At 47.0% G+C, this 23943-nt stretch overlaps 2 protein-coding genes across 2 annotated transcripts; one reads left to right on the forward strand and one right to left on the reverse strand.

Moving 5' to 3' along the window:
- The first annotated feature begins 1410 nt into the window (after positions 1-1410).
- On the forward strand, positions 1411-13512 carry LOC143161940 (uncharacterized). Its single transcript, XM_076341449.1, has 16 exons — positions 1411-1455; positions 3981-4012; positions 4337-4390; positions 4985-5035; positions 5517-5546; positions 6688-6735; positions 6825-6868; positions 6987-7036; positions 7814-8034; positions 8122-8372; positions 9012-9146; positions 9440-9578; positions 10057-10110; positions 10220-10303; positions 11408-11677; positions 12426-13512. The coding sequence occupies exons 1-16, from the start codon at positions 1427-1429 to the stop codon at positions 12443-12445; spliced, it is 1512 nt and encodes a 503-aa protein (XP_076197564.1). The 5' UTR covers positions 1411-1426; the 3' UTR covers positions 12446-13512.
- Positions 13513-15297: 1785 nt separating this feature from the next.
- On the reverse strand, positions 15298-18241 carry IL12A (interleukin 12A). The gene is made up of 5 exons (XM_076340675.1): positions 17948-18241; positions 16729-16836; positions 16584-16625; positions 16376-16480; positions 15298-15465 (listed from the first exon to the last, which is right to left on the reverse strand). The coding sequence occupies exons 1-5, from the start codon at positions 18239-18241 to the stop codon at positions 15298-15300; spliced, it is 717 nt and encodes a 238-aa protein (XP_076196790.1).
- Positions 18242-23943: the final 5702 nt, after the last annotated feature.

A 23943-nucleotide genomic window follows, 5' to 3' on the forward strand; every position in this document is an offset into this window, starting at 1 on the left:
TTGCAGGGACGTTTTACTGCCTTGCAGAGGTGAGCGCTGTCCGCTGGCACTCCCAGGGCAGAGGGGCTGCTGGCTCTGCGAGGTTTGCTGCAGCCCTAGGGGCACCTTAGATGCTCCAGGAGCACTTTACTACCAAAATGCTTCTGGTGGAGAAGCTTATATTCCCTTTTTAAGAAAAAATACTTATGTGCTGCTGCAGGTTTGGGCTGGTTTTGTTCTTTATTTTTGGTTTTGTTTTTTTTTTTTAAAATCAGCTCTGCCAGCATCTCAGAGGCAGATCCTGACATGCCAACTGCATGGATGGCATCTGGCATTTTCCCTTCCCGAACTTCCTGGCAGCAGCAGCGTGCGGAGTTGCCCACGGTGTTTCCTGCCAGCAGAGGAAGGCGGGTGATGCCCAGGTGGCCCTGGGCGCTGGCAGTCCCTGCGCCCTGCCTGCCCGCAGCGTTAGTAAAGGGGAAATGGGAGCGGCACAGGCAGCAGCGGCACAAGCAGCAGCGGCACAAGCAGCACTTTCCTGCCCTGTGTTCGGTGCCGGGGTTCCCATATGGCACCAGCCGGGAAACTGGTGGCGGTGCCAACCTATATGCCAGTGTGCCTGTATCGAGGCACAACCTGCCGTCCCCCAGCAGCATGGACCCCGTCCCTGCCACCTCCGATGTGTGGGCCGGCAGCCCTTGTGTCTGGGCTGGCAGCTTGGCGTTTCCAGACACTGTGTGTGTGCAGAAGTGAGGTATTTTGCTGTATATAATGACATATACCTATAGGCACTATGTATCTAGTATGTATATACAATACCTCTGTTCTATTCTATTCTAACATATAATTCCTAATACGTCCAGTAGATGAATAGTGTATAAATATTTATGAAGGTATACCATATATATCTGTATCTATACTGAGAGAGCGTGCATATGTAAGTGCGACATACGTATCTGTATATGTGCATATATAGGTATGTATTTATACAGCGTATATCTAGCACGAGTATACTAGTGTACCTAGAACACATAAATAGTGCATATACATACATATCTATGTAGTATACATCTAATATACCTGTATATCTAGTATGCGTATGTAGTTACCTGGGGGGTGTGTGTGTATGTATAGCAGACGTACAGAGACATGGATACAGCATACATTAGCAAGTCCCTGGTGCATACGTGCATTCGCCTCCACACCTACGCGCGTGGGTCCCGCGCCTGCAGAGGCGCAGCGGCCGTGCGCCTGCCGGTGGGACACGGACGCGCGCGGACGGACCCTGCACGTTACGCAGCCGGGTTCCGGACGGGGGGGGGGCAAGCAGCAGGGGCGTGGCCGCGGGGCGTGGGCGTGGCCGCGGTCGGGACCGCCCCCCGCCGGGGGGGCGGTGCTTCCCCGCGGGGACCCGCCGCGCCTCTCCCGCCTCCCGCCTCCCGCCGCGATGTCCCGCCGCGGGCAGGAACCCGACAGGTGAGCGGGCACGGGGGCGACGGGGATCTCGGCTGTCCCCCGCGATGCGTTACCCGGCCCCGGCCCTAGCGCCTCGCGCGGCCCTCCCCAGCATCCCCGGGACCCCCCCGGGCCTGCCCGGCATCCACCGGCCACCCCCCGCCCCTATATCCCCCGGCAACTTCCCTTCCCCCTCTGCGCATCCTCCCGATGCCTCCTGCACCTCCAGCCCCTCCCGATGCCCCCCTGCAGCTCCAGCCCTTCCTGATACCCCTGCCCTCCCAGCCTCTCCCGATCCCCCCAGCATCCTCCCCATCCCCCCAGCATCCTTCCTGCGCCGTCCCCGTCCCCCAGCACCAGCGCCCAGCCCCCCCTTCCACCCCGCCCAGCATCACTCCCCCTATTGCCTCCCGTCCGCCCATCTCCCCCACCTTGCCGGACCCCAGCGAAGGGTCCCTGCCCCGCGTTGGCGCAGAGCCCAGAGTGTCCTTCCTGCCCTCCCGCCAAAAGTTACAGCGCTTTTGGGGCGCAGGGCCCAGCCTTGCACCTGCAGCGGGGGCTCCCCGCCCCCCCGGGCCAGGCCAGGACCCGGCCGCGCAGTCGCCCGCCACCCCCGGCCCCGCTCGGCATCCTCTCCTCCGACAGACAAAAGCGCTGGGCGAGCCAGCGGCGTTCCCGCTCCGCCCCGGGCCCCGCTCCGCCTGCCCCGCTCCGCCCCGGCACCGCGCTCCCGCGGCCCCGGCTGCACCCCGGGTGTTGCCACAACAAGCGGCAGCTGGGGCCGTTTAGAAACGAGCCTGTTTATCTTTTCTCTCTAAAGCTGTAATCGCCAGCCGGGTCACCCCGCTTTGGTTTTGCTTCAGCGGGGGCTGTGAAACAGTATCACAACCGTGCAGCTCTTGCAGGGCAGGGGACGAAGCTGGCAATGCCTTTCTTCCCTAGTGTAATTAATTGTGGGCAATAATTTCTTATACTGAATAGGGCTAGTTTTTTTTTTTCTCCCTGCTTCTCTCCTCCAGAGCGTGTTTTTTAGCTTAGGAGGAGAGAAATGTGGCTGTGAGGGGGTATAAGCCTGCTGCAGGCAAACCTTACTTAGCAAGCCAGCACTTGGTGGAAGGGTTGCACAAACAGCACTTGGCTCAGGCACCGTCTCTGGGGTATATCTAGGCTTTGTCCAAATCTTGCGGATACTGTGTCTTTTTTTTTTTTTAAGATACAGTTTGGAAGCACAAACCCTGTTGTGTAATTTCCCATTCATGCCCGCTGTGAAACCCTTACTCAGTTTATCCTGTGTGTCTAACTGGCCGCAGCACCCTTTTCCCTGCCCTCGACTGACAAACTCTTATAGCTCCAGGCTGCATGGGAGCACCCCCGTGCAGCCACCTACTCCGCTGCACTTCGCCCAGGACCCCCCTTGCTTGCATCGCTTCACCTAATGCCTCAGCCATACGTTAGGGGATTTATTTTCCTGCCTCTACCATTACCACCTATTCATTTTTTATTTTTTATTTTTTTGTTTGCGCTGCCCCAGGGCGGCAGCGGCGGCTGAGGCTCTGACCACCATGGTGATGCCCACTCAGCTGCTGGGTGCGTCCTGAGGAGCTGGGGCCCAGAGAGGATGGCCTGTGGATGCATGGCAGGCAGCCCGGGATGGTCAAAATCAGCCTCCTGAGCTGAGCTGCTGAAGAGCAACTGCCGCAGCTTGGCTTCGCCATTGCCAGCATCCTTCGGCATCGCCAGGGCGGCACTGAAATCCCTCACCTGCCTCCAAAGAGTGAGGGAATATTTGATCTTTCCCTGCCCGCATGGCATATGGCTGCCATTCCAGCTGGCCGCTGGCAGGGTGGAGGGGCTGGGATATTTGTTCGTGCCACCAAAGCGATGAAGAGCTGGATGTCACTTGCTGGTTTATGGTAACTGCGCCCAGGGCGATTCCCTTCCTCAGCAGCAGCTTTTATAGTGGTTATTTGGTGGGGCCGCAGGGAGGACATTGTGGAGCTTTGTGGAGCTCCACAGAAGGATTTCCAGACCTGATCTTTATCTGTAAATGATAAAACCAGCACATTTCCCCTTTTCAAGAGCGAATGGAGACTGAAGGTTGGTCTGAATTTGCCACGTGCCACAAATTTGCCACAGGCACAAATGCGAGTCACCTGCCACGTCTGAGCCACCATGTTTATCTGAGCTTCATGCCTTGCTGAAGAAGATTGGTTGGATTGCCACCAAAACCGACGGGTGCCTGGCACACAAACTCCGGGTGCTTTGCAAAAGGGGCCGGGGCCGAGGGCTTGTGCCGGTGGGAAAGATGTGCAACAGCGCCAGGCATCCCTGTGGGCCAGGGTGAGAGCCAGGGCCATGGGTCATGTTAGAGAAAATTAATTTTCAATCCCTAACCCCCCATCCAAAATTACCTTATAATCTCCGATTCCCTGGCCAAAGCCAGGGAGCGATGCCAGCGGGCAGGGAGGTGGGTAAATGCCCGCCTGTGTGGAAGCACGGCAAAGGACTGATGGATCTGCTCAAGTATTTCCCGTTTTGTCTTCCAGTGGAGCTGAGTCCCTCTCTTCAGATGAAAAAGGTATGGTAATTTTGTGAAATACAGCACTTCAAATGGCTTTGTTATGAGAAATGCCCATCCTTCGGAATTGAAATGACAATTTTATAACAGCTGGCTTTAAAAAACGCAGTGTAATGCCTTAGTTTAATGGATAAGAGTTTTGATTTTTTAATATTCATTTTTAAAATTCATATTCCTTTGCTATTTATTCCCTTCCTCTGACCTGCATAGTACAAAAATGCCAACAGAAGAGTTAAATCTTTTTCAAGCTTATATCTCCCAATTTTCTCTTTTGCAGAGGTCTTTATCTTTTGCAGAGATTTTTCTTTTGCTTTTCTCTTGCAGAGGTGGTGGCCAGCAGTGCAGAGGGAGAGGGCTCAGCCGAGGAGCACCCAGCGGGTGAGCACACGTGTGGCTGATGGCTTTCCCCACGCACGGGATGGCGTGGCTGGCCGTGCACATGCCATTTCCCCGCACCGTGATAAAACCACAGTGTAGACACTGCTGCAAGTCCTCAAGTCACTTGCTTTGCAATACTGGTTTCTCTTCAACTTGCATTTGTAAGAATCACTTATTAAAGCTGCATATAGCACATACCCATGAGTCACGTCACTGGTGGGACACACCAACTCCCACCAATGCTTCTCCCACCTCACATGCATGTCACGGAAAACCATAATTTAGCTGGGTGAACTGGGACGTGCCAAGAGTGAAGCTCCAAAATAGTCCCAGGTTGTATAAAACATGAAAATTAAGCATCTTGAACATCACACATACCCTTCAGAAGGGCCTGGGTGACACCTAGGTCTCCTCCGATGCTGGGATTTGATACTCTGATGCTCCTCTCTGCCTAAGTATTTTTTCTACCTTGTTATATTATCTAACTTGCTGACCAACCTGATGTATTTAAACTTCTAGATGTATCCTTTTACTTACCCGTGGCATTGCTTTATTTCATTCTGCCTGTGACTAATGGGGTGTAATTTTGTTAAGGAGAGGACAGTTCCGAAAACAGCTCCAGCAGTAGCTCAGAAGAGGAGTCAGGTGAGCATCGTGTTGCGATTTATGTATTTTCTCCCTTTTGAGAATGTATGTTCGGTTTAAACCAGCTGCTTTTCATGGGAATAGTCTCAGGGTTATTGTATAAGACTGTTAATTTAGTGACTGCATGCTGAAAAGCAGAATGGTATTTTTGTGAGCAAATGATTTCCTAGCTGCTCAGTTTTGAGCAGAGCAATAATAGAGGAGCAGTGGCTAATGTCACTTTGGCCTCATAGACACAATACATGCAGATGTTTTTACACCACAGTAGTTGTCCAAACACCAAGAGGCTATAAATCTGCTTAAAAGTTGGCAGCAAAAGTGACAAAACAGGATGGACAGGAAAAGAATTAAAGGAAGCGTTTGCTGTTGATGAAGAGCCTGCGGGTTTGCACTTACATGGGTTACACCACCAGCAGTTTATTCTGGTTTCATGCAAGATTGATAGTCTTAGTTAAATAATTACAAAGCTTTTTCTCATCAGATGCGGAGGAGTCGGATGGAAGAAGGTCGGGTAAGCATGCTTCTATTTTGTTCCTTATATCTGCCTTGCAAGGCATGAGGAAGCCAACATGGATAAGAGATGCACGAGGGTAATGATATGTGGGGGCAAGAGAGTGATTTAGTGCTGGCCCAGCCATCACCTCCATGTCTTTCGGTAAAACTATTTGCTAGAGAGCATACCCAGGAATGGGGAGTGCGTGGGGTGCATGCGCGGTGCACGCTTGCTGTCTCTGTTTGTGAATGGAGCCCGGCGCAGGGCTGTGGGTGCAGGGAGATGGTGGACAGACCTGAGGCACCCTTCCTCACCCGCGCGTCACGGGTGGCCCTGGGTCACTGCAATCCCGCTGCAGCTCGGGGACTGAAATAGCATTGCTGCGGGAAGGGAGCCAACGTGCTGGCGGGTTTTTGCCTGACATTTTCCAGGCTGTTCACTGCAGCAATACATTTTCTGCCTCTCCCACATCTGCCTGCCCAGGAGGGTGTTGATGTCCCAGGATGACATTTGGACAACCCGGCTGGAGTCCCTGCTTGCAGGGGGGGGGTATTGGTGGGATGGGGAGCAGGAACGAGCAGCACAGAGCCTGTGCCCCTGCACGCCAGCAGCCAGCCCGTCCTCACACCTTGTCACAACAGCTCTGTCACTCAGCTTCTGCAAAATCCACCCTTTGGGCTAAAAGCTTTTACCGGATATGTCAGCTCTGCTTGCTTTCTGTTGTGCTGGGGGTTAGTAAGGAGGATTCAGGCACTTCTAAATCACTTTAGGGACAAATATGCTGCAAACAGTGTGGTTACCTGCTCACTGGGAACTGCTGTTGCCAGCTTCCATGCTGGGTGGTTGAACTTTGTACTTGGCACGTTGAGACTCATTGTGGGGACGAGTCTTTTTTTAACCCCTGTGAAAATTTCCAGCAGTTTGGGCAAGTTATGAGCTCTTGACAAATGTTGTATCCTGATGTTCAGCTTCATCCCCACGCTGTGCAAAGCCTGCACACACAGGTGTGCAAGTGTGCCTGTAAGAACTTAGTCTTAGGAATATTCTCCTTAGGTATTTTTTAATGTAAGCAAATTAAACTAGTGCGTTGTCCTTGCTGAATATGGGAGCAGAAACCTGCTGGAGGCTGAGGTATTTGCTGTAAACTTCTTTTTTGTAGATGAAGAACAAGAGGAGAAGGAAACGCTACCGCACTGCAATGAATCAGGTAGTAACAGACCTCTTGAGGGTTGGGGTTTTTTCTGAGTGTTTAATTACTTTGCTTTTAATGAGCTGATCTTCCTGTTTTCTCACTAGGAGTGAACTGTCTGCCACCCTGCAAGCATTGCAGAAATGAAAACGTATGTTTATAAACCTGCCCCCCTCCCCCCCCATTTTGCATGAGATAATCTGCAAATTGTAATTCTGCTCTCTCATCACCTTTTTAAATATGTATTTTTCTTTTATCTATTTATATAGGACCAGAAGGAGCAACTGACCCCCAGGAGACTTTCTGGAGGACAACATGTGTATGTTTTTATTAATACAATGGGTATACATTTATATTGTTCTCATCAAAATACTTCTCTCTTCAGTTTAAGTGGGAAAAAGACTGATTTGCTGCACAAATACATTTGGAGTTATAACGGATGCCCCCAAATCCTTAAAAATAAACAATTTAGAGCAGCTGCCCATGCTGCCTGCAGGTCCCGGTCCAAGAAAGCTCTTAGGACGGCTTCCTGCCTGCCTCGTTTCACTGCGGTAATTAACATCAGGCACATTTTTATGTGCTTTTTTTTAGTCTGGACACACATGAGGGGTCTTACCCTGTTTCACAGGAGTACTCATCCTCCCCATTTGCACTGACCTTGCATTTTTCGTTGGACGCCAGCCTTGTGCTCCCTCTCTCTGGCTCGGAAGTTGCCATCAGTGTGTGGTGTTGGTGATGTCCATGTATGATGTTGATGTTGTCAGTGTACGATGTTGTCTCCGATGTCGATAGGAGCTGGGCTGAGCCCTTTGTGTAAAAGCAGCTGCCTCATTTGCAGGAAACGTTATGCAAAATATTCATTACAGCTATTTTGCATGCACTGGCTGGGTCCTCTCAGCCAGTTTTTAACACTCCAGTGACAGTTTAAACATAGAGACTGGAGAAAAAACATTGTTGTGGCTTCTGTGCTATTCAGATAAAGTGCTCTGTGCTTGTTGGGAAGGGAGTTTCTCTGTTATCCCTTGCAAACCACATTGTTACGGTATTTACTAGGCAGTGGAAACTAAACTAACCAGGTCACTCTTGCCCACGGCAGGGTGCAGCTGGACGCAGAGGGGACTTACCAGTGCAGCCTCACGGGCTTGATTTTTGAGGTAACGGGGGCCGTCAAAATCACATATTCCCTCTTATCCTGGAGCAAATATGCCAACCTTGTGGAAAAGCCATGGATTGTGGGCGGCCCCCTCTTCGACGTGCGCTGCGACTCAGCCTCCGCTCTCACCTCCATCCAGTTTCCCCACTCCCTCTGCCTCGGCGGTGAGTGCCGGCCACCGGCCTGGCGGGCGCGGGAGGCTGCCAGCTCCCCAGCACAGGAGGCACTGAGATGGCCCTGTGTTCCCATAGATCATGGCGCTGGCATGGCCTTCAAGGTTTTGCACATCAAAGGCGAGAGCGCAGCCATGGAGCCCTCCGCCGACTACTCGGCCTCGCACGTGAAGTGGCTGGTGAGCTCGCTCTCGCCGGTGGGACCACTCATCCAGAGCCAGGAGCCGGTGCAGTACCATGGCGCTGTCATCCTCTACAAAGTCGTTGACGAGCATCCCTCCTTATCCTTTCGGGTCTATGTGGCTACAAACAACGACTCCTTTATAAAGGTATGGCTTGTGTAGGGTGGTGTGATGTAGAAATATGGCAGGGTGGGTTATGGGGGTGCTACGTTGAGGATGGGGTATGGCGAAGAGATGTTCTTCTCTCGCCCCAGTGTTTGCATGCAATAATAATATATATATGTTATACATAAATATAATGAGACTTCCATACCGAAAAGGTCCACCAAGTTAGGATATGATATTTAAGGAAGTATACTGGCCCACATGCTCACTCACAAGCTGCTATATAAAAGAAATACATCAGAAACCTGTTTGCCACCAAAATCCACGGAACTCAGGATTTGTACCTGAGAGAGCTTCTTGTCCTCTCACCCATTCCCCCCTACAATATATAGGCAAACACTAGGAGAAGGCAGCAACAAATAACCTTCCTTTTTTTCGGGTTGCAAACTCTTCTATCTAATTTCACCCATGTAGCACAACAATTGAAGAAGTTTATTTGATGTTTTTTGAGCGTGGTGTTTAGTGCACAGCTTTCTGTAAAGTTTGCCATGTGGAACAGGTCGCGGCCATTTCATAGAGCTGGGGACAGAGAAAAGCTCAAGGAGACACACTAGCCCAGGTTTTAAATGTTAATTCCTTTACTGAGGCGAGTAACCTTTAAATTGTATTTTTAAATTTTAGGATATCTCAAGAGCCGTAAAACATTCAAATAAGAAATTCATTAAAATTGACAAGCCCCCTGTATGCCAGAAATTACTACAGAAAGGAAAGAGGTATAGATTAGTTTGTGAGCCAGAAGCTGAAATAACTCCAGAGGTAAGTCCCTTACACAACCCTCATTTCATGCATTGCAGCTGAATTAGAAATGTGGTACAAAATGGCTTTTCCTGCACTAGTATTAAGGGCATTTTTCACATTCATTTGCCATCGCTGCAGAAAGCATTTGCCTCTTACAGCCCAAAAATTTTGGGATGAAATCCTGACGCCAAAGTCAACAGCAAAACTCTGGGGAGATTAGAGTTGGACTCAGATCTGTGCCAATAGCCAAATACTCCTCTTCTGTTTATGTTTAGATAAATGTTGATTTTTAACATACTTACATTTTATAGGAAATTGAATTTGTTGATGGATCTCTTTTGAAACTAAAAAGTTACATTGAAGTCTATTTGGAGAAACCCGACGACTTCACCTTGTCTTTGGTTGAGCTGGAGTCTGATGCGACCGTATGGAAAGCAAAACTAAGAGAGAGTGAGTCTTTGGTCTTCCCAGGACTAGTTTGTTCCTGCTGAAAAGATGCAGGAGTTGGGATATAATTCAGCCCTTAGATGCACCGAAATTCCTGCTGTGAAAATCGCGAGGTCTGGAGCTGAAAGTGATAAAACACAAAGAGAAGAGCTCTGGGAGGTCATGTAGTGTATGTTGCAGTAACCTGCAGAATCCCTCATGAGCCAACAGGCAAAGGCTTCGGGGCGGTGGGGTGTGCAGGAGGATGCTCCGCTTTAGTTTTAGTTATTAGGCATAATATGCAATCTCTATTGCATATCATAAATGGCGTGCTGCAGCACATTGGATAAAAGGGGAAAAATCACCTCATTATATAAAATCTTAGCTCAGCAGCAGGAATCCACCCAACAGCTTGGTTTTGTGCCCGAGAACTGTTGGACGTAGAGCATAGCAATGGGAATTCCTACCTCACCTTTTGTTTCCTCTGAAAACTGTTTACCAGGTGACTGGATACATTACGATCAGAACAAAAACGAGCAGAAAAGAAGCACAGTCAGTAAGTCAATTTGAAGATAAGTTGGGGTTGCTTATTTTCTGTGTACCTCGCTTGCTCTTGTAGCTCAAGTGATACGAAAGAAGTAACATCACCTCTCATTGCTTCTTAGGTGTCAAAAAACGGAAACCAGCCATCAGCATTTTGGAAGAAGACGAGCTCCGTAGCAAAAAGCAGAAGACCGGCAATACTGCAGGTAGAGCATTTCTGCGTCGTTTAAAATAACAGGTTTGAGGGTTCTTTTTGCATCCCGTGAATTGAACCTGAGCTCACTTTTTTAAAGACTTCCATGAATCTGAGCATGAAATATAGGAGGAGAAAGTGCTGCTATTGTAGATGCAGGATTTGTACCTGCATTTGTATACTTCGGTACACTTTGTCATTCATTCGGTAAGTAAATGGGGAGAAGCAGCTAGGAAATTTGCTTTGTAAGAGTCAGCTAAAATGGTATTGTCTTCTAAGACTGGGAAATAGTGGCTGCTTTTGAAAGAGGTTTCCGCTATGTGTCTCAGATTTTGCATTTGGGATACCTCCTGAGCCATAATAGGCTGAATTTTTCTAAAAAAAAAATCATCTCCCGTTTATTGTTGACGTGTGATGTTCTGATGGTCAGAAATGCTTGGTATCTGGGAGCTCCCACCCAGAAACTACTCATTTACTAACAGTTACTTGGAAAAAATACAGAGGAAATAATGTTAGTTCAATAAATAACAAAAAAACCTGAGCAAAAGTAGCCATGTAGGTGTTTGTTTATGGATGCATGTAGCCACCAGAGGGAGAGCTTCCATCCTTCAAAACTTCAGTTTTATGTGTAACTGGTGACACCGAGGAGGAAAGCGGCTCAGTCCGTGTAACCGCGTGGGCTGAGACTTCTGAGCCATTGTAATTAAAGGAAAAACAAACATCTGTAGCAGCTGTAGCTTTCAAGAAAAACTGGCATCTGAACTTGCCAGGAGGTAGTGAGTGCTTAGCATGGCCTTAACGTTACACGTCTCAAAATCTCTGAGTGCTTGATAACCTAACATACAGTTTGTACAGTTTTTCCTACTAGATTAATAGCTGCTTATAAATGGGAAAAAAATCCTTTACAGCAGCCAGCATGCAATCAGATGTTTTCATCTTCATGAGCCAGGCTTCTTAGTCCTCCAGCGCTTGGCTCTGACCTTGCTGGATAATCCGAATGATAAGATCACCTTCATCGTATGTCCCCTGGCCATGCACAGAACTGATAGTGTCATTTAGTTACAAGTTTAATGAGAAGAGCAATGTTAAATCTGATTTTTGTTCTATGTCTTTTCAGATGGAATTGCAACAAAAATCTTAACGGATCAACAGCTGATGGTGATCGCAAAGTTGTTTGGTAGGCAGTGGAGAGAAATTGCCATTGAGTGTCTTCAGATGGAAATGAAAGACATTGAGCAGATTCAGGCAACGGAAGAAGAAGTTAATATGCAAAAATTTCTGGTGCTAAGCAAGTGGAGAGACAGAGAGCAAAGCAACGGAACTGCAGAAGCTTTGTACAGAAGTCTCTGTGAAAAAGCGTCCTATGAGATACTGCAAGCCCTACAAGGTATCGCCTTCCCATTATATTTGTTTATTTAATTACATCAGTGTGTTTCAGATGTATTGTAAGAATTTGCATCAGAGAGTTTACTGAATACATAGTACGTGTTTTACTGCGTAGGTCAAAATTGTCTCCCTTCTGATATTAGCAATGACTTTCTTTCTTGTGGCATTTTTATACTTCCCTTCAGAAACTGATACAAAATGAATAATATTTTTGCACTGACTGTGTTGAGAGTACTCTTAGCATGACCTAGCTGTCATGGCCAAACCAGTCAGCGTTATATATCCAAACCGATTCTTGATTCTCTCAGGAACTCCAAAGAAGAGATGTTTGGGTCTTTACTCTTACGTATTTTAGGAAGGGTTAATTAACACCTTCCCCTGACGGATGACTTAACGGTTCGGTCCTGCAGACGTGTGTGTGTATGTATTTCCTTACTGCCCATGGGTGCTCCCACTGATTTCTGGGGGACTCCTTATGTTCGGTTCACTTTGTGCAAACCAAAGTTGTTCAGTGGGCTAAGAACTCAGCCAGCCAAGGGGAATCTTTCTCAAAAACTAAACATATTTTTTTCTGTTTGGTGGAGAGCTGCTCGTGCTCGCTCGCTCATCTGACCCTCACAAACCTGTCTGTTGCCATAGCCTTGTGCTGTGTCATAGGCTTTTAATGCATTTATTATTCAACTTGAATATTGCAGTAACTTGTAGAGATCAGATAATCTGTGTGTGTTTGTGCGTGTTCCTTTCCTCAGGTTTCTTGGCTCGGTGCTGAGCTGGTGAAGCCGCAGCTAGAAGGAACGTGGTGGGAGCTTCCCCAGCCAGCCATTACGCTTCTCCAGCTGCTTCCCCGGGATCTCGCTGAGATTCAGGAAGGAAGATGCAAGGCATCATCACTCAGCGGAAAGTTTAGGCAGGATCTTTGCAAGAAATGTGAATGAAATTTTGTGCGGATATAAGCACACGTAAGACTTTCAGGAGCAATTACTCACGCGGTGGATCCCGGCATTGTGGCCGAGAGTGCTGGGCTTCATGTATGGGGAAACCCAACACTGCCACCCAGCTTTGTCTCATTTGAGCAAGTCCCAAAAGACACGAACACTGGAAGAAATCAGTTTACCTTGTTCAGGTATATGATCATTATCTGGAAACGTTTTTATTTCCATCAGGGAAAGACAGGGAGAAAAGTTATGCAGAAACTTTTGTCCCCTTAAGAAAAATATTGAACTGCCAAAATCATGAGGTACGTTGTATTTCTCACAGATGCCCAAGATCAGGGAAGAATAATCCTAAACTTGCAGATAAATTCCTTTGCATAATCACTGTATATATACATAATTACTGTATATACTCGTGTACATTCAGTCCTTCTTAAGCTGTGGTTCTGTTTTCTAAAAACCTGAAGACTGGTGTCACGGGAGCACCACTATTAACTCCAGGCAGCTTTGAATTTTCGCTGGGAATTTCTTCTTCACTCTTTTCTGTATAGTCTGTCTCAATTTTTATGAGATAATTTTTTATGTTGTATAATTTTTTTTGTATTATAAACTTTTTATACTTTTTTTTTTACTTGATTAATTTTAACTTGAATAGAATTAGGTGCTTAAACAAAAATGGGAGAAGCCAAAATCTCTGTGAAGGCTGTTACTCTGTCGGCAATGCACGTATTACAGAAATGAAAAAGATTTGGAAATAATGTTATCTGCAGAAGAGAGTGGTGACCTGATACAGGAGATTGTTTTTAAAGACACGGGATTCTTTTGAGCATCTTCCTCTGTGTATGTTTATGAAAGAAAAAGCATACTTTTAAAAAATAAGGATTAAAAAGGAAACATTTACACTATTTACATAAGGTTGTTTGTTGGGGTTTTTTTAAGCCATTGGATGAAATGTTGCAAGGCTGTTGTATGCTGTGGGCCATCTTTCCAACCCGTGATGCTCTACTGCTGCATACCTCCCAGGGGGTGGCCAAGGAAAAGGGCTGTGTCGGTGCCCAGGACCTCACGGGCTCTTCTGCCAATGGGGCTTTTAGTGGGGAAAAAAGCTGTGGGAGGCAGGGAGGCTTGTGTGGGGCTCTCCATCCCTGGGCAGAGCTGCCTTTGGCTCTTCTCTCTGGGACAAGCGGGTGGAAATTGCTATCAGGGGGACCTTTAAGATATCCGATAAAAAACAAAACTCTAATAGGACCCTCTGGTCAGAAGCAGAAATCAGTAAATCTAAGCTGGAAATAAGATGCTTATTTGTAATAATGAGGGTAACTGGATAGTGTAGCAGGTGATGATCAAAAGAGCTGATAAGGTCTTCAACCCTCAAGTTCTTTAAATCAAAATCAAGAACCTTTAAAAAAAAAAAAAGTATATTGTATTTCTGGGGTCTTCAGTTTGGCTTTGTCCAGTTCTTGCAGGCACAAGGAATTAAAACGTTACAGTTGCACGAGGTTGCTCTTACCTTACAACTTGATCTACGTGGTGGGTGGTCTGTGGGAGCAGGGACCATGGCTCTGGTTCCATTAGAAAGCTCTGGGAATGTATAAGATTACATTTTAAGAGCTGGTGTGGTGTGCAGGTAACCCCAACACTTGGGGAAGAGGGAAGAGGATGAGGACGGCAGCTGTCCCCTCGGCATCTGGAAGAGCAGGGAGTCCCACCAGCCCCTCGGCATCAAAGGGGGCTACTTGGGGGTCCCCAAAGTGATGGGAGGGCAGAGCTTGGAGAAACCAAGCAAAGGGAGAGAGCTGAAGAACAAGGTGCTGATGGGGTGACGAGAGGCAGTGGAGGCAGCGTGGGAGCTGGCTGGGACATGGCCAAAGTCACTGCTTGGCCAAGGGCAGATCCACTGAAGAGGGGATGGACGCTGGGCTGGCTTACGTACTGCGGGCAGGAATTGGGAAGATAATCATCCCGGCATCCCTCCTGGCCTTCAAAGCTACCTATAAATCTTCGCCTCACTGAAACAAACAATTTAGCCATTGATTTTGGTGGGGCCAGGATTTCACCCTGGCAACTATGTAACTGGCTGGAAAATCACTGTAAATGAGGAAGAAGTCGCGTGGGTTGCTTTGAGTGCTCAGTCTGAGGGAAAATCCACAAGAAACACATCTGACATAAGTAACAAGACGGAAACAGGATTTTAAAATATGATACCAGTGCTGAATGTTACTATGGTATACTTTTACATGCCAGCAATATTCAAAGTATTTTAAAAGTATTCATGCTATATCTCAAGGAAGAAAAAAAAAGTCACCACATTTTTTATGCAAACTTTAATTTTATTAGGCAATAAATAGAATAAACAAGGAATATCGTAATAAATAAGTTGATTATTATAAATATGTTTCAATTTCTGAAAATTACAGCTGAATAAATAAAACCATTAAGACAAATTACAGTTGAGTGTTAGGTGGTTTGAGAACATTTCGGTACTATGATGTAGCTTATTTTCTAGAAATTTAGAAAACAATGGCTTAAAAGGCACTGACAACAGCTCGCTAAAATGTGATATGTAAGAGGCTCTGAAATATGGTTCCTAAAAAGTCCCCAACCACCTTGCAGGATACTGATCCTACTATTTTTTCTCCAAAACATCCTTAGGTCAAACTTCTACCCAAAGTGCTGGAGGGCTGGGCGCTTACAGCGAGCTCTCCGGAGAGGTCAGGTAGTTCATCATCCTGTTGATGGTGACTGTGCGGATTTGGAAGGCATGAAGGATGCTGCAGAGCCTCATCCTCTCATTGAAGGAGGTCAGCCCTGCGCCTGCTGGTGGCTGCAGCACGCTCCTGCTGCTGGTCTTCAGGGCCTGGGAAGAGGTAGGGGCATTACAAACTATCACCAGAAAGTGGCTAAAACAAAAACCTCTTTAGATTTTTCACCCCCTGAGTGATAAATGACAAAACCTAGAAATAAGAATGTATTCTCATAAGTGAAAAATTTGAAATATTTAATGATATATTTAATAGACTTAGGATGTGCAGCCATACTTTCCTTGAGACAAAAATGTCCATTCATGCACAAAGGCTCTTTCTGCCCAGGAATGAAGATGCTTTTTAAATAATAAGCCTACAGCCAGCTTTATCTAGCGACTCCTTAGACTGGGCTCATCTGCCCGTGGCCAGAATCTCCAGGCTATTGGGAGATGCTGTGTCAATACAAAGGCAATTAATTTTTTTTTAAGTAGCTTTTGTTAAACAAACAAACAAGCTTTTAACATCTATTCCCTGTACTCACTAATAATATTAATCAAAGTTCATACATCCTATTTCATATTCAGTATAGCAGGTGTATCATATTTCATATGATCATATGATTCATATGATATGATAATACATATTATCATATATGTATTTGGGAGAGAAATAGAGCGATGTCCCTGTATCCTTTTACTCTATTTTTGAGTTCCCTGAGGAACTGGCAGAAAATCCTGTACCCCGTCTCCTTGCGAGAGCGGAGCAGTGTGAAAGAAGGAGGGCTGCTAAGGAACTGTACATCTGAGTCCTGACGTGTTGACCATATCGGCAAGGCAAAAATATGAAGTGAAACACACAATTCATAAGAATCAAGCCCCTTCTAGGAAAAACAGTAACAGACAATTTTTTAAATTACCAGATTAAAGAAAGGTCACTATTTGACTGACCAGAATGGAGCACGCTGGATTAAAAACTCTGGTTTAAGACAGAAATAGTAGAAAGGAAGGAGGCAGAAATACTTACTTTCATCATTTCATCAATAGTTGCCAGCACCTTTTGATCACTGAAGTTCTTCAGCTCTGCCCTGTAGGCATTCAGATCCTCATAGATGCCCTGCAGGCATTTACTCTGCAAAAGTCAGAATTATTAGGAAATGCAGGAATCTGTTGTTAAATGCTTTAAACATACAACAAGCAAAAGAAGGGGTTCTTCTGGGAAACTTGCAATTTACCGTATCAAAAGTAGATCTTTCTAGTGCCGGACAGTTTTCAGTCTGCAAATCGAAGAAGAAATGAGACATGGTGATTTTGTGGAAGTGCGAGTTATACAGCTGTTCCATGAAAATATGATGCTGAAACTTCATATATTTTTTTTACCCCTGGATTCTCAGATGTGCAAGCTTTTATGGTGTTGATTTGATTCTTAGTGATATCTTCAAGATCAACCTCTTCAAGGGTACATTCAAATCCCAGCGTGCCGAGCTCCTGTGTTAAAAAAGGAATAAAAAAGGGTCATTGACTCAGCTTCACGGTACTGTGTGTGTGTGTGTGTATATATATATGTAAATACACAAAATTGTAAGTGATGCATCACAGCTGTCTGCACTTAGCTGGATCCTAGGAATGAGGCTGTGTGAGGACTATGGTTAAATAAGACAGCTAGCAAATAGACTGAGAGACTGAAATGCATGTGGCAGTTGTGTTTAATGGGAATAAGCTCAGGCTTTGCACAGATTTGTTTTATATGTTGTTGCGAATTGCACTATCTCCATTACTTTGAATTACTCTCTCAGACATTGAATCTATTGAAAACTTTATGTCACTATAGTTTCAAATGTAAAGTATCTCTTAGAAAGTGAAAAATAACTAATACGATCTGCATAGACATTTAACAGTGCTCACTGACCCACTGCAAGTGTGGGAACAATGCACCTATTTAGTGGTGGGGGTTTTGTGGTTCTCCGAGATGAAACTTGCAACAATAGCAGGGAATTTTAGCAAAAAAAAAAAAATCCCCTTGGCACTACTGCCGGGGGGCTTTAGTATGGAAAGTTGCTACAGCACCAAACCAACGACACCAGCAACAACATGCAAACATAACAACAAAGTCGGGAGCAAGTATTTCCTGAGCTAGCTCTGCAGGGGCCTTAGAGAAAGAGCATGTTCAAAACCAAAGCGCTCAAATGAGCTGTTGATGCATTGCTGGCGCCACTAATGGTGTGTGTGTTTCTGTGGGGCTGCACTGAATAAGGGCTGAGAAAGACACCTGAGCATATCCCCATCCTTAAGGGCTGGCCAGGGGAGGAATGAAAGCAAAGACCAGGTATAGAGTCTTAAAGGGAGCCTACAGAGAGCTTCCGCCCACATGGGCACCCTCACCAACCCATCACCGCCCTCCTGGGTACCATCACCTCCCGCCTGGGTACCATCACTGCCCCATCACCGCCCTCCTGGGTACCATCACCTCCCGCCTGGGTACCATCACTGCCCCATCACCGCCCTCCTGGGTACCATCGCTGTCCCATCACCGCCTGCCCATGTCCCCTCTCCAACCCGCCACCCCCCCGCCCCATTGCTCTCCCGGCCCCTCGCAGACCTTCAGCCGGTGGAGGGAGGCGTTGGCGGCCGCCAGCAGCTCTCGGGAGCGGCTCAGCCCGTCGGCGAGGCGGTGGCGGGGGGGCGGCGGCAGCGCCCGGGCCGGGGGCGGCAGGGCCAGCGCCAGGCAGAGCGCGGGCAGCAGCGCCCAGGGCCCTGCCCGCTGCCTGCAGCGCCGGGCTGCGGCGCTACGCGGCGCTGCCTGCCCGCTGCTGCCCGCGCTGCCGCTGCCGCTGCCGCTGCCGCTGCCGCTGCCGCTGCCGCTGCCGCTGCCGCTGCCGCCGCGCTGCTCCATGCTGCTGCCCAGGGAGCGCTGCCCGTGCCGGCGGGGCCGCGCCGGCTTTTATAGGGGCGGCGGGAGCGGGAGTTCCCCCTCTTCTCCTTTCCTTTCCAGCAGCGGCTCGGTGAGCGCTGGCAGCCGCGGGGCCGGGCCGGGGGGCAGCCATCACTCATCCCGAGAGCGGCGGGGCCGCGCCCGCCGGGAATCCCGGCGCCGCGGGGCGGGCGGGGACCTCGTCCCGGGGCGGGGGGGGTGGCCCGGAGCTCCCGCTCCTGGGGTCCCTGCCGGCGCCTGAGCCTGGCTGAGGATGCTGCGGGGCAGATCTGGGCACTTGTGGAGGCTGGAAGTCCCTTACCCAGGACTATTCCCTTTGCATGCAGCGTGCAGCGAGCTTACAGAAAAATAAGAACTACTTAAAGTATGTGCATGACACATAGATAAGCTTTTCCATTTCCATTATTTAGTATTACAAACTATAATGATGAGATGTCGTTAATGAATATTCATGAAAACCTGCCTGGAAACTTGCTTTTTGCTGATATATCTGGTATAATTGCCAAATATTTCAATATTAGTTCATATTGCACGTGGCCATTCTTAGCCTGGCCAAAATGCTGTAGAAAACTTTTCTACCCATCAGGTCTGTCATGAAGTCGATGGGAGTTTTGCTATCGACTTGGAAGGGAGCAGGATGAATCAAGAGTTTTATATCGCATTTTCAGATTATTTTAATTGACATCTTGTTTCCCATAAGAAGGTTGTGGTGTGTCTAGAGACTTACTTTGCTAGAATACCAGCACTGCATAATTTTCCAGTTTCACTGTGTGTTTTCCATTTCTGCACTAGTCATTAGGCTGTGGGCTGTGATTTTGGTCTTGTGTAGGAGACCTTTTTTTTCTGACACAGAAGTGAAAGAGACCTTCGGAATATGCTTGCATGCGTGTTCTTGAAAAGGCATCAGTTCAGCTTTCCAGGTTTCTTTGCCCAATGCGCAGTCAGCGTTGCCCTGAGCAGCAGGGCATGAAGTTTCTCTTCAGGTGGGGCGCTGACACACAATTTGGACAGCTTCTTGTTCATGGCTTTCCTGTGCTGCACTTGGGCATGTACTGGGATATTAGTTAGGGTTCTTTGTTCGAAAGGAGGAATATTTAGCTCAAATACCTCCAGGGGTCTCTGAATGCAGCTGCTATTGAATGGGCATTGTGCACAGAACAATTATCTCAAGGGAAGCTGTGCGTGGAGGTGCCTCTTCTCAATGGTCTCATGGGCCAGGAGAGAGGACTTTCCTTCCTGCTGCTGAGTCTCAGCTCCCGGAGGGATTTCTTTGTGTCCTGAGGCGGTGAGGTAGGGGCAAAAACTGGGGCTAGAGGGTGTCCAATATGTGCTGCTGAAAGCTGGCTGGGATAGCAAGAGCATCTTCCCAGAGGACTTCACCTCCAAAGGGCCCCCCAGCAGCCCCCAGCTGTGGGGGACTGAAAAATACAGGCTACACATGTAGCACAGCCATGCAAGTAGGACACTTCTGATTCCCTTTTATGCAAAACCTTGAGCTATATTTTGCTTTCTTCATGTACTTTCTATCTCTTATGATATATGGCTCACAGATAATTTGCAAGGAATGTCCTGTTTTTGCACAGGTGTTTCCAAAGCAGAAATGCTTTCTTGGTCAGTGTTCCCTCAGCCCAATGGTTAGGTAATGTATTACTGAAACACAGGGTGGGTTTAATTTGCTGATAAAATGGAATATATCCTAATATTGGTAGGTGACTTCTTTCCTGGTAGAAGAAGAAATAATTGAATGTTGCTACATTTGCTGTTTTACAAATAGGAAGGTTTTTCTCAATTATCTATAAAGAACCATGCCCGAATGATACCATCGTCACCACTCATTTATTTTCCTGACAGCATCTGAAACGGAAGTCCTTGCCATGCCAGGCTGCTGAAGATCCTTGTACACCTATTGCAGGACCAGAGATGATAAATCCAGAGACCCGCCGAAGCTCCAGCACTTGTAATCACACTCTGCAGACCCAAATCCCCCCGGAGCAGCAATCCCACAGGTATTGTGGTGAGAGTCCCCGGGGCAGGTGCTGAACACGATGTTAACATGGTGGTTGTGCTAGTTTGGATGGGTGGTGAGTTGAGCCTGGCCAGTTTCTGCTCCTTTTGCCCGATTTGCACCATAGCTGTATTCTGTGCCTGACTGCAATCGTGTTTTGGTCGTGGACTGAACGTGAGCGCACGCCTGTGTAAGGCATTTTTTATTGAGATTTGTCTCAAAGTGACGTATAAGATATTAACTGCTGGGTCCTAGCAATGAGGTAATAAAGTCTTAATGATACATTTATTTTGGGCAGACGTTATATCTGTTTTTCATTCCTAGTCTCATCCATCTCTCTGCCTCCTTCATCTCAAAGCATCCTATATTTGACCGGTCTTGAGTCTGAATGAAGCATCTCGATAATTACTGTGCATGGTCTGCTCTTTCAGCAGCTCTGTGTCTGTCTGCTTTGCTCAGGGCAAGCATGGTCTCGTGGCCAGCCCAGAGGAGGGGGAAGCAACACACCTCAGCATCGGGGCTGGTGCTGCCGTCCCCGGGCTGGGCTGGTCCCAGGCACTAACGGTCTTTCTGCCTTAGCTGCAAAATGGGAATAATTGTAGATCTGTGGGCTGGGCTTTGACGTTCCCTAGTGATTACATACAGCCTAACATCTAATATTAATATTATTTTGGGGAGTTAGACATAATAATATTTTCTACGTCAGCAGCATCCAAAAGTGAAAAGCAAGTTCTTTGGAAATTGAAAAATCCATGTCCCTTTTATTGCATATTGTGTCTTGATCTCGGGTACTCATCTCATCAGACAGATGAAGGATTATGAAGGTGGAGCGATGCATGTGTTATTAAAGCAACAAAGATAGGGATATATCATGTACGCATTTAGAGATACAGTGCAGTAATTGCATACCATAGTCTATTAAAACTGTTAGATGTGTGATTTTACATGAAAAAATGTAGTTCCGCTGGCTTTATTTCAATCATAAATTGCTTTTGCTGAAATTAACCTCCAGAGAAAAATGAGAACCATTCTGGGTCTAGCTATAAAACTGTAACATTATTGTAGTCAAAACTGGATGAAACTCTGTTCTTGGCTACACTGCACTCAACCAAACCAATACTTAAAAATCCTATTTGAAAAAGAAAGGAAAAACAATAATAATAAAGAAACCCAATTAGAAAAAACCAAAACCCCCAAACCCCTCAGTTCAGTTTAGTTTTGAGGACTGTATATGCGAGTGATGAGAAATAAGATCTTCTCCAGCCACACTGTTCTAAAAAACTGTGAGGTTCCTGGAAATGTGTGCTGACATTTTGTTTCAATCTTGGCTTGCCTCCTCTCCCATTGTATAGATAGCAATCTAATTTTTGTCTTCATGGTTGCTCTCAAAGTCCAAGCTAAATGAAGGCCACCTTGCTTTCACAGTAAGCTACGTATGAAGAGCCATGAACATCACACGCCGCCCTCTCCATTGCCAGCTGTGTGCTGCAGTGAAATGGGTGGTGAGGGATATTTCCTAACCGGTTCTCCGGCTGTGCAGTGTTACTTCTCCTGTAACCTGTCAAATTACGTGAATTTTCTTCATCAGCAGGCCAGCTCCCAAACCCTTTGTGAAGGTCATATAGCAACTTCTAACATATCTTCAATGGGAAGAGATGGGTTATTTGTAGGAGAGTCCTATTCCCTGTAATTATAATTATATATAATTATGCAATAATTTTATATATATATAATTATGCAATAATTATATATATAAAAAATTAAAGCTGCAGTATGATTATATCACAGCTAGGCTGACAGTTAATTGTAGATAGTTGCTACATAAAAAGAACTGCAAAATGTTGTGTGGAATAAGACTTCTGGATGCTTCAGTAAGTAAAACTAATTTTTATACTATTTACCGCTCTCAGAACATATGGAGGGTTGATCATGGATCATTTTTTTGCTCCTGGATAATTTTTTCAGAAGATCCGGAGTCAGATATCTCACCAAAATAGTGTCACTGACAGAAGCATTGCTTCTGATTTATGTTGGGAACCGATGGCTCCATAAAATGGGAAAGCAAAGACTTGAAACTTGCCTGGTGTTTTTTTGGCTGTTGGTGCTTATTCATCGAGGAATCCCCTGAAATGCATAACCCTAGGCATGTGCTGAAGTTTTATTGATTTGAAAGCTAAAGTCACATAACTAAATGTTATTTCTGTGTCAAAGTGGCTTTCCTGAACCCACAGTCAGCGCACTGAAATCCGTAAGATCCTGGGTGTTAATCACCTGCACCTCTTGGCCCTTCTCTCTTCCAACCATCGCCGGAGTTTGTGCAGTTTTCCCTGTGACCGTGCTGTGTACTGCAGCATCTCTGCTCTTCACTGCGGGTTTCTGGCCATTGGCTTTCAGGTGACAGCCTGGCAGCTTTGTGTTCTTAGGTGGCCAGCCAGACTGGGGACTCCCAAATTCAAGTGTTATTTCCAGGCTCCACTCCAAAGCTCGAATCCACATGCCAGCCTTTTCCAGGAAAGGGATGGAGCTGGTGGTAACTGCTGGATAGGTGCCGTAGCTCCCTAAAAAGCACACATGTATTTTGAATGGTTACGTTTTGGCCAGGGAACTTCTCACACTGAAATGGGAGGATTGTTTGAAGAGCATCCTAGAACATGGGGGGAAAGGCAGGGGTTTTTTTGAATCAACGTATGCCTGAGATAAGACAAGAGTTATGTTTTTTTATCCCAAGTTTCTTTCAGCGGCTTTTTCAATTGGATCTAGGAGCTGATTTTTTTTCCCCATCATCAACTGGCTGTGTTTACTGCAAGGTTAACTACAAAGCTTTCTATTAAGGGAATGTCAGCACCCGTCTTAGCATTGTCACTCTAAGGGATTGCCATACTTAGCTCGCGATGCTTTACAGAAAATAAAAGATGTGAGCAAGATCCAGGAACCCTTACCCACAGAAACAGAATTGGTGATGTGGGTAAAACTCTCCATCAACCCTGTGGGTTTTGTTTTAAAGTTTTATAACATTAATAGAGATAAAAAGCTCCTGTGAGGACCTTCATGGGGCTGGATGGTGCTGCAGTGCGGAGGGGTGGGTGCCGAGGGCTGGGGCACCACCTCAGTCCCCTGGTCCCTCCATCGGAGCACGGAGCAGTGGTGCCTCTCTTGCCCATCACCCTGGGACCTCAGGACCCCCATGGGATCCTCCCTTGTCTCCTTGTCTTCTCTGCCCTCCTAGCCCTGAAAACACGTGGGTGAGTAATGTGACTGGTGCTAGTGGTGCCCCTGGTTTCGTGTGCGGTGAGGGAGCGCTGGCCTCTGCTGAGCACAGCGCTGCCAAGCTGCCAGCAGTTTTGATGGCCCCTCTTTTGCTCTCACTTTCTGTTTCCACTCACTGCAGCGTTTCTCATCTCCGGGTGCTTTTTCATTGTTCTTTCATCTGTCCCTTTTATCTCCTGTCTGGGGGTGCAAAAGCTCTTGTGGGTTCAGATGCTGTGGCTCTGACCTGATGGGCAGGCAGGAGGACAGCTGTGATGGGAGAAAGGGGTGACTGTAGTTTTGCTCTCTTCTTGCTGGTTTTGTATTCACCATTTCACCTGGCAGTGGTGATGCACCTGGGAAAAAAACAGGAGCGTTGATATTGGTTGACCAGGAGATGCAACAGCGCAAC

This window comes from Aptenodytes patagonicus, chromosome 6 (genome assembly GCF_965638725.1).
Source record: "Aptenodytes patagonicus chromosome 6, bAptPat1.pri.cur, whole genome shotgun sequence".
Lineage (NCBI taxonomy): Eukaryota > Metazoa > Chordata > Aves > Sphenisciformes > Spheniscidae > Aptenodytes > Aptenodytes patagonicus.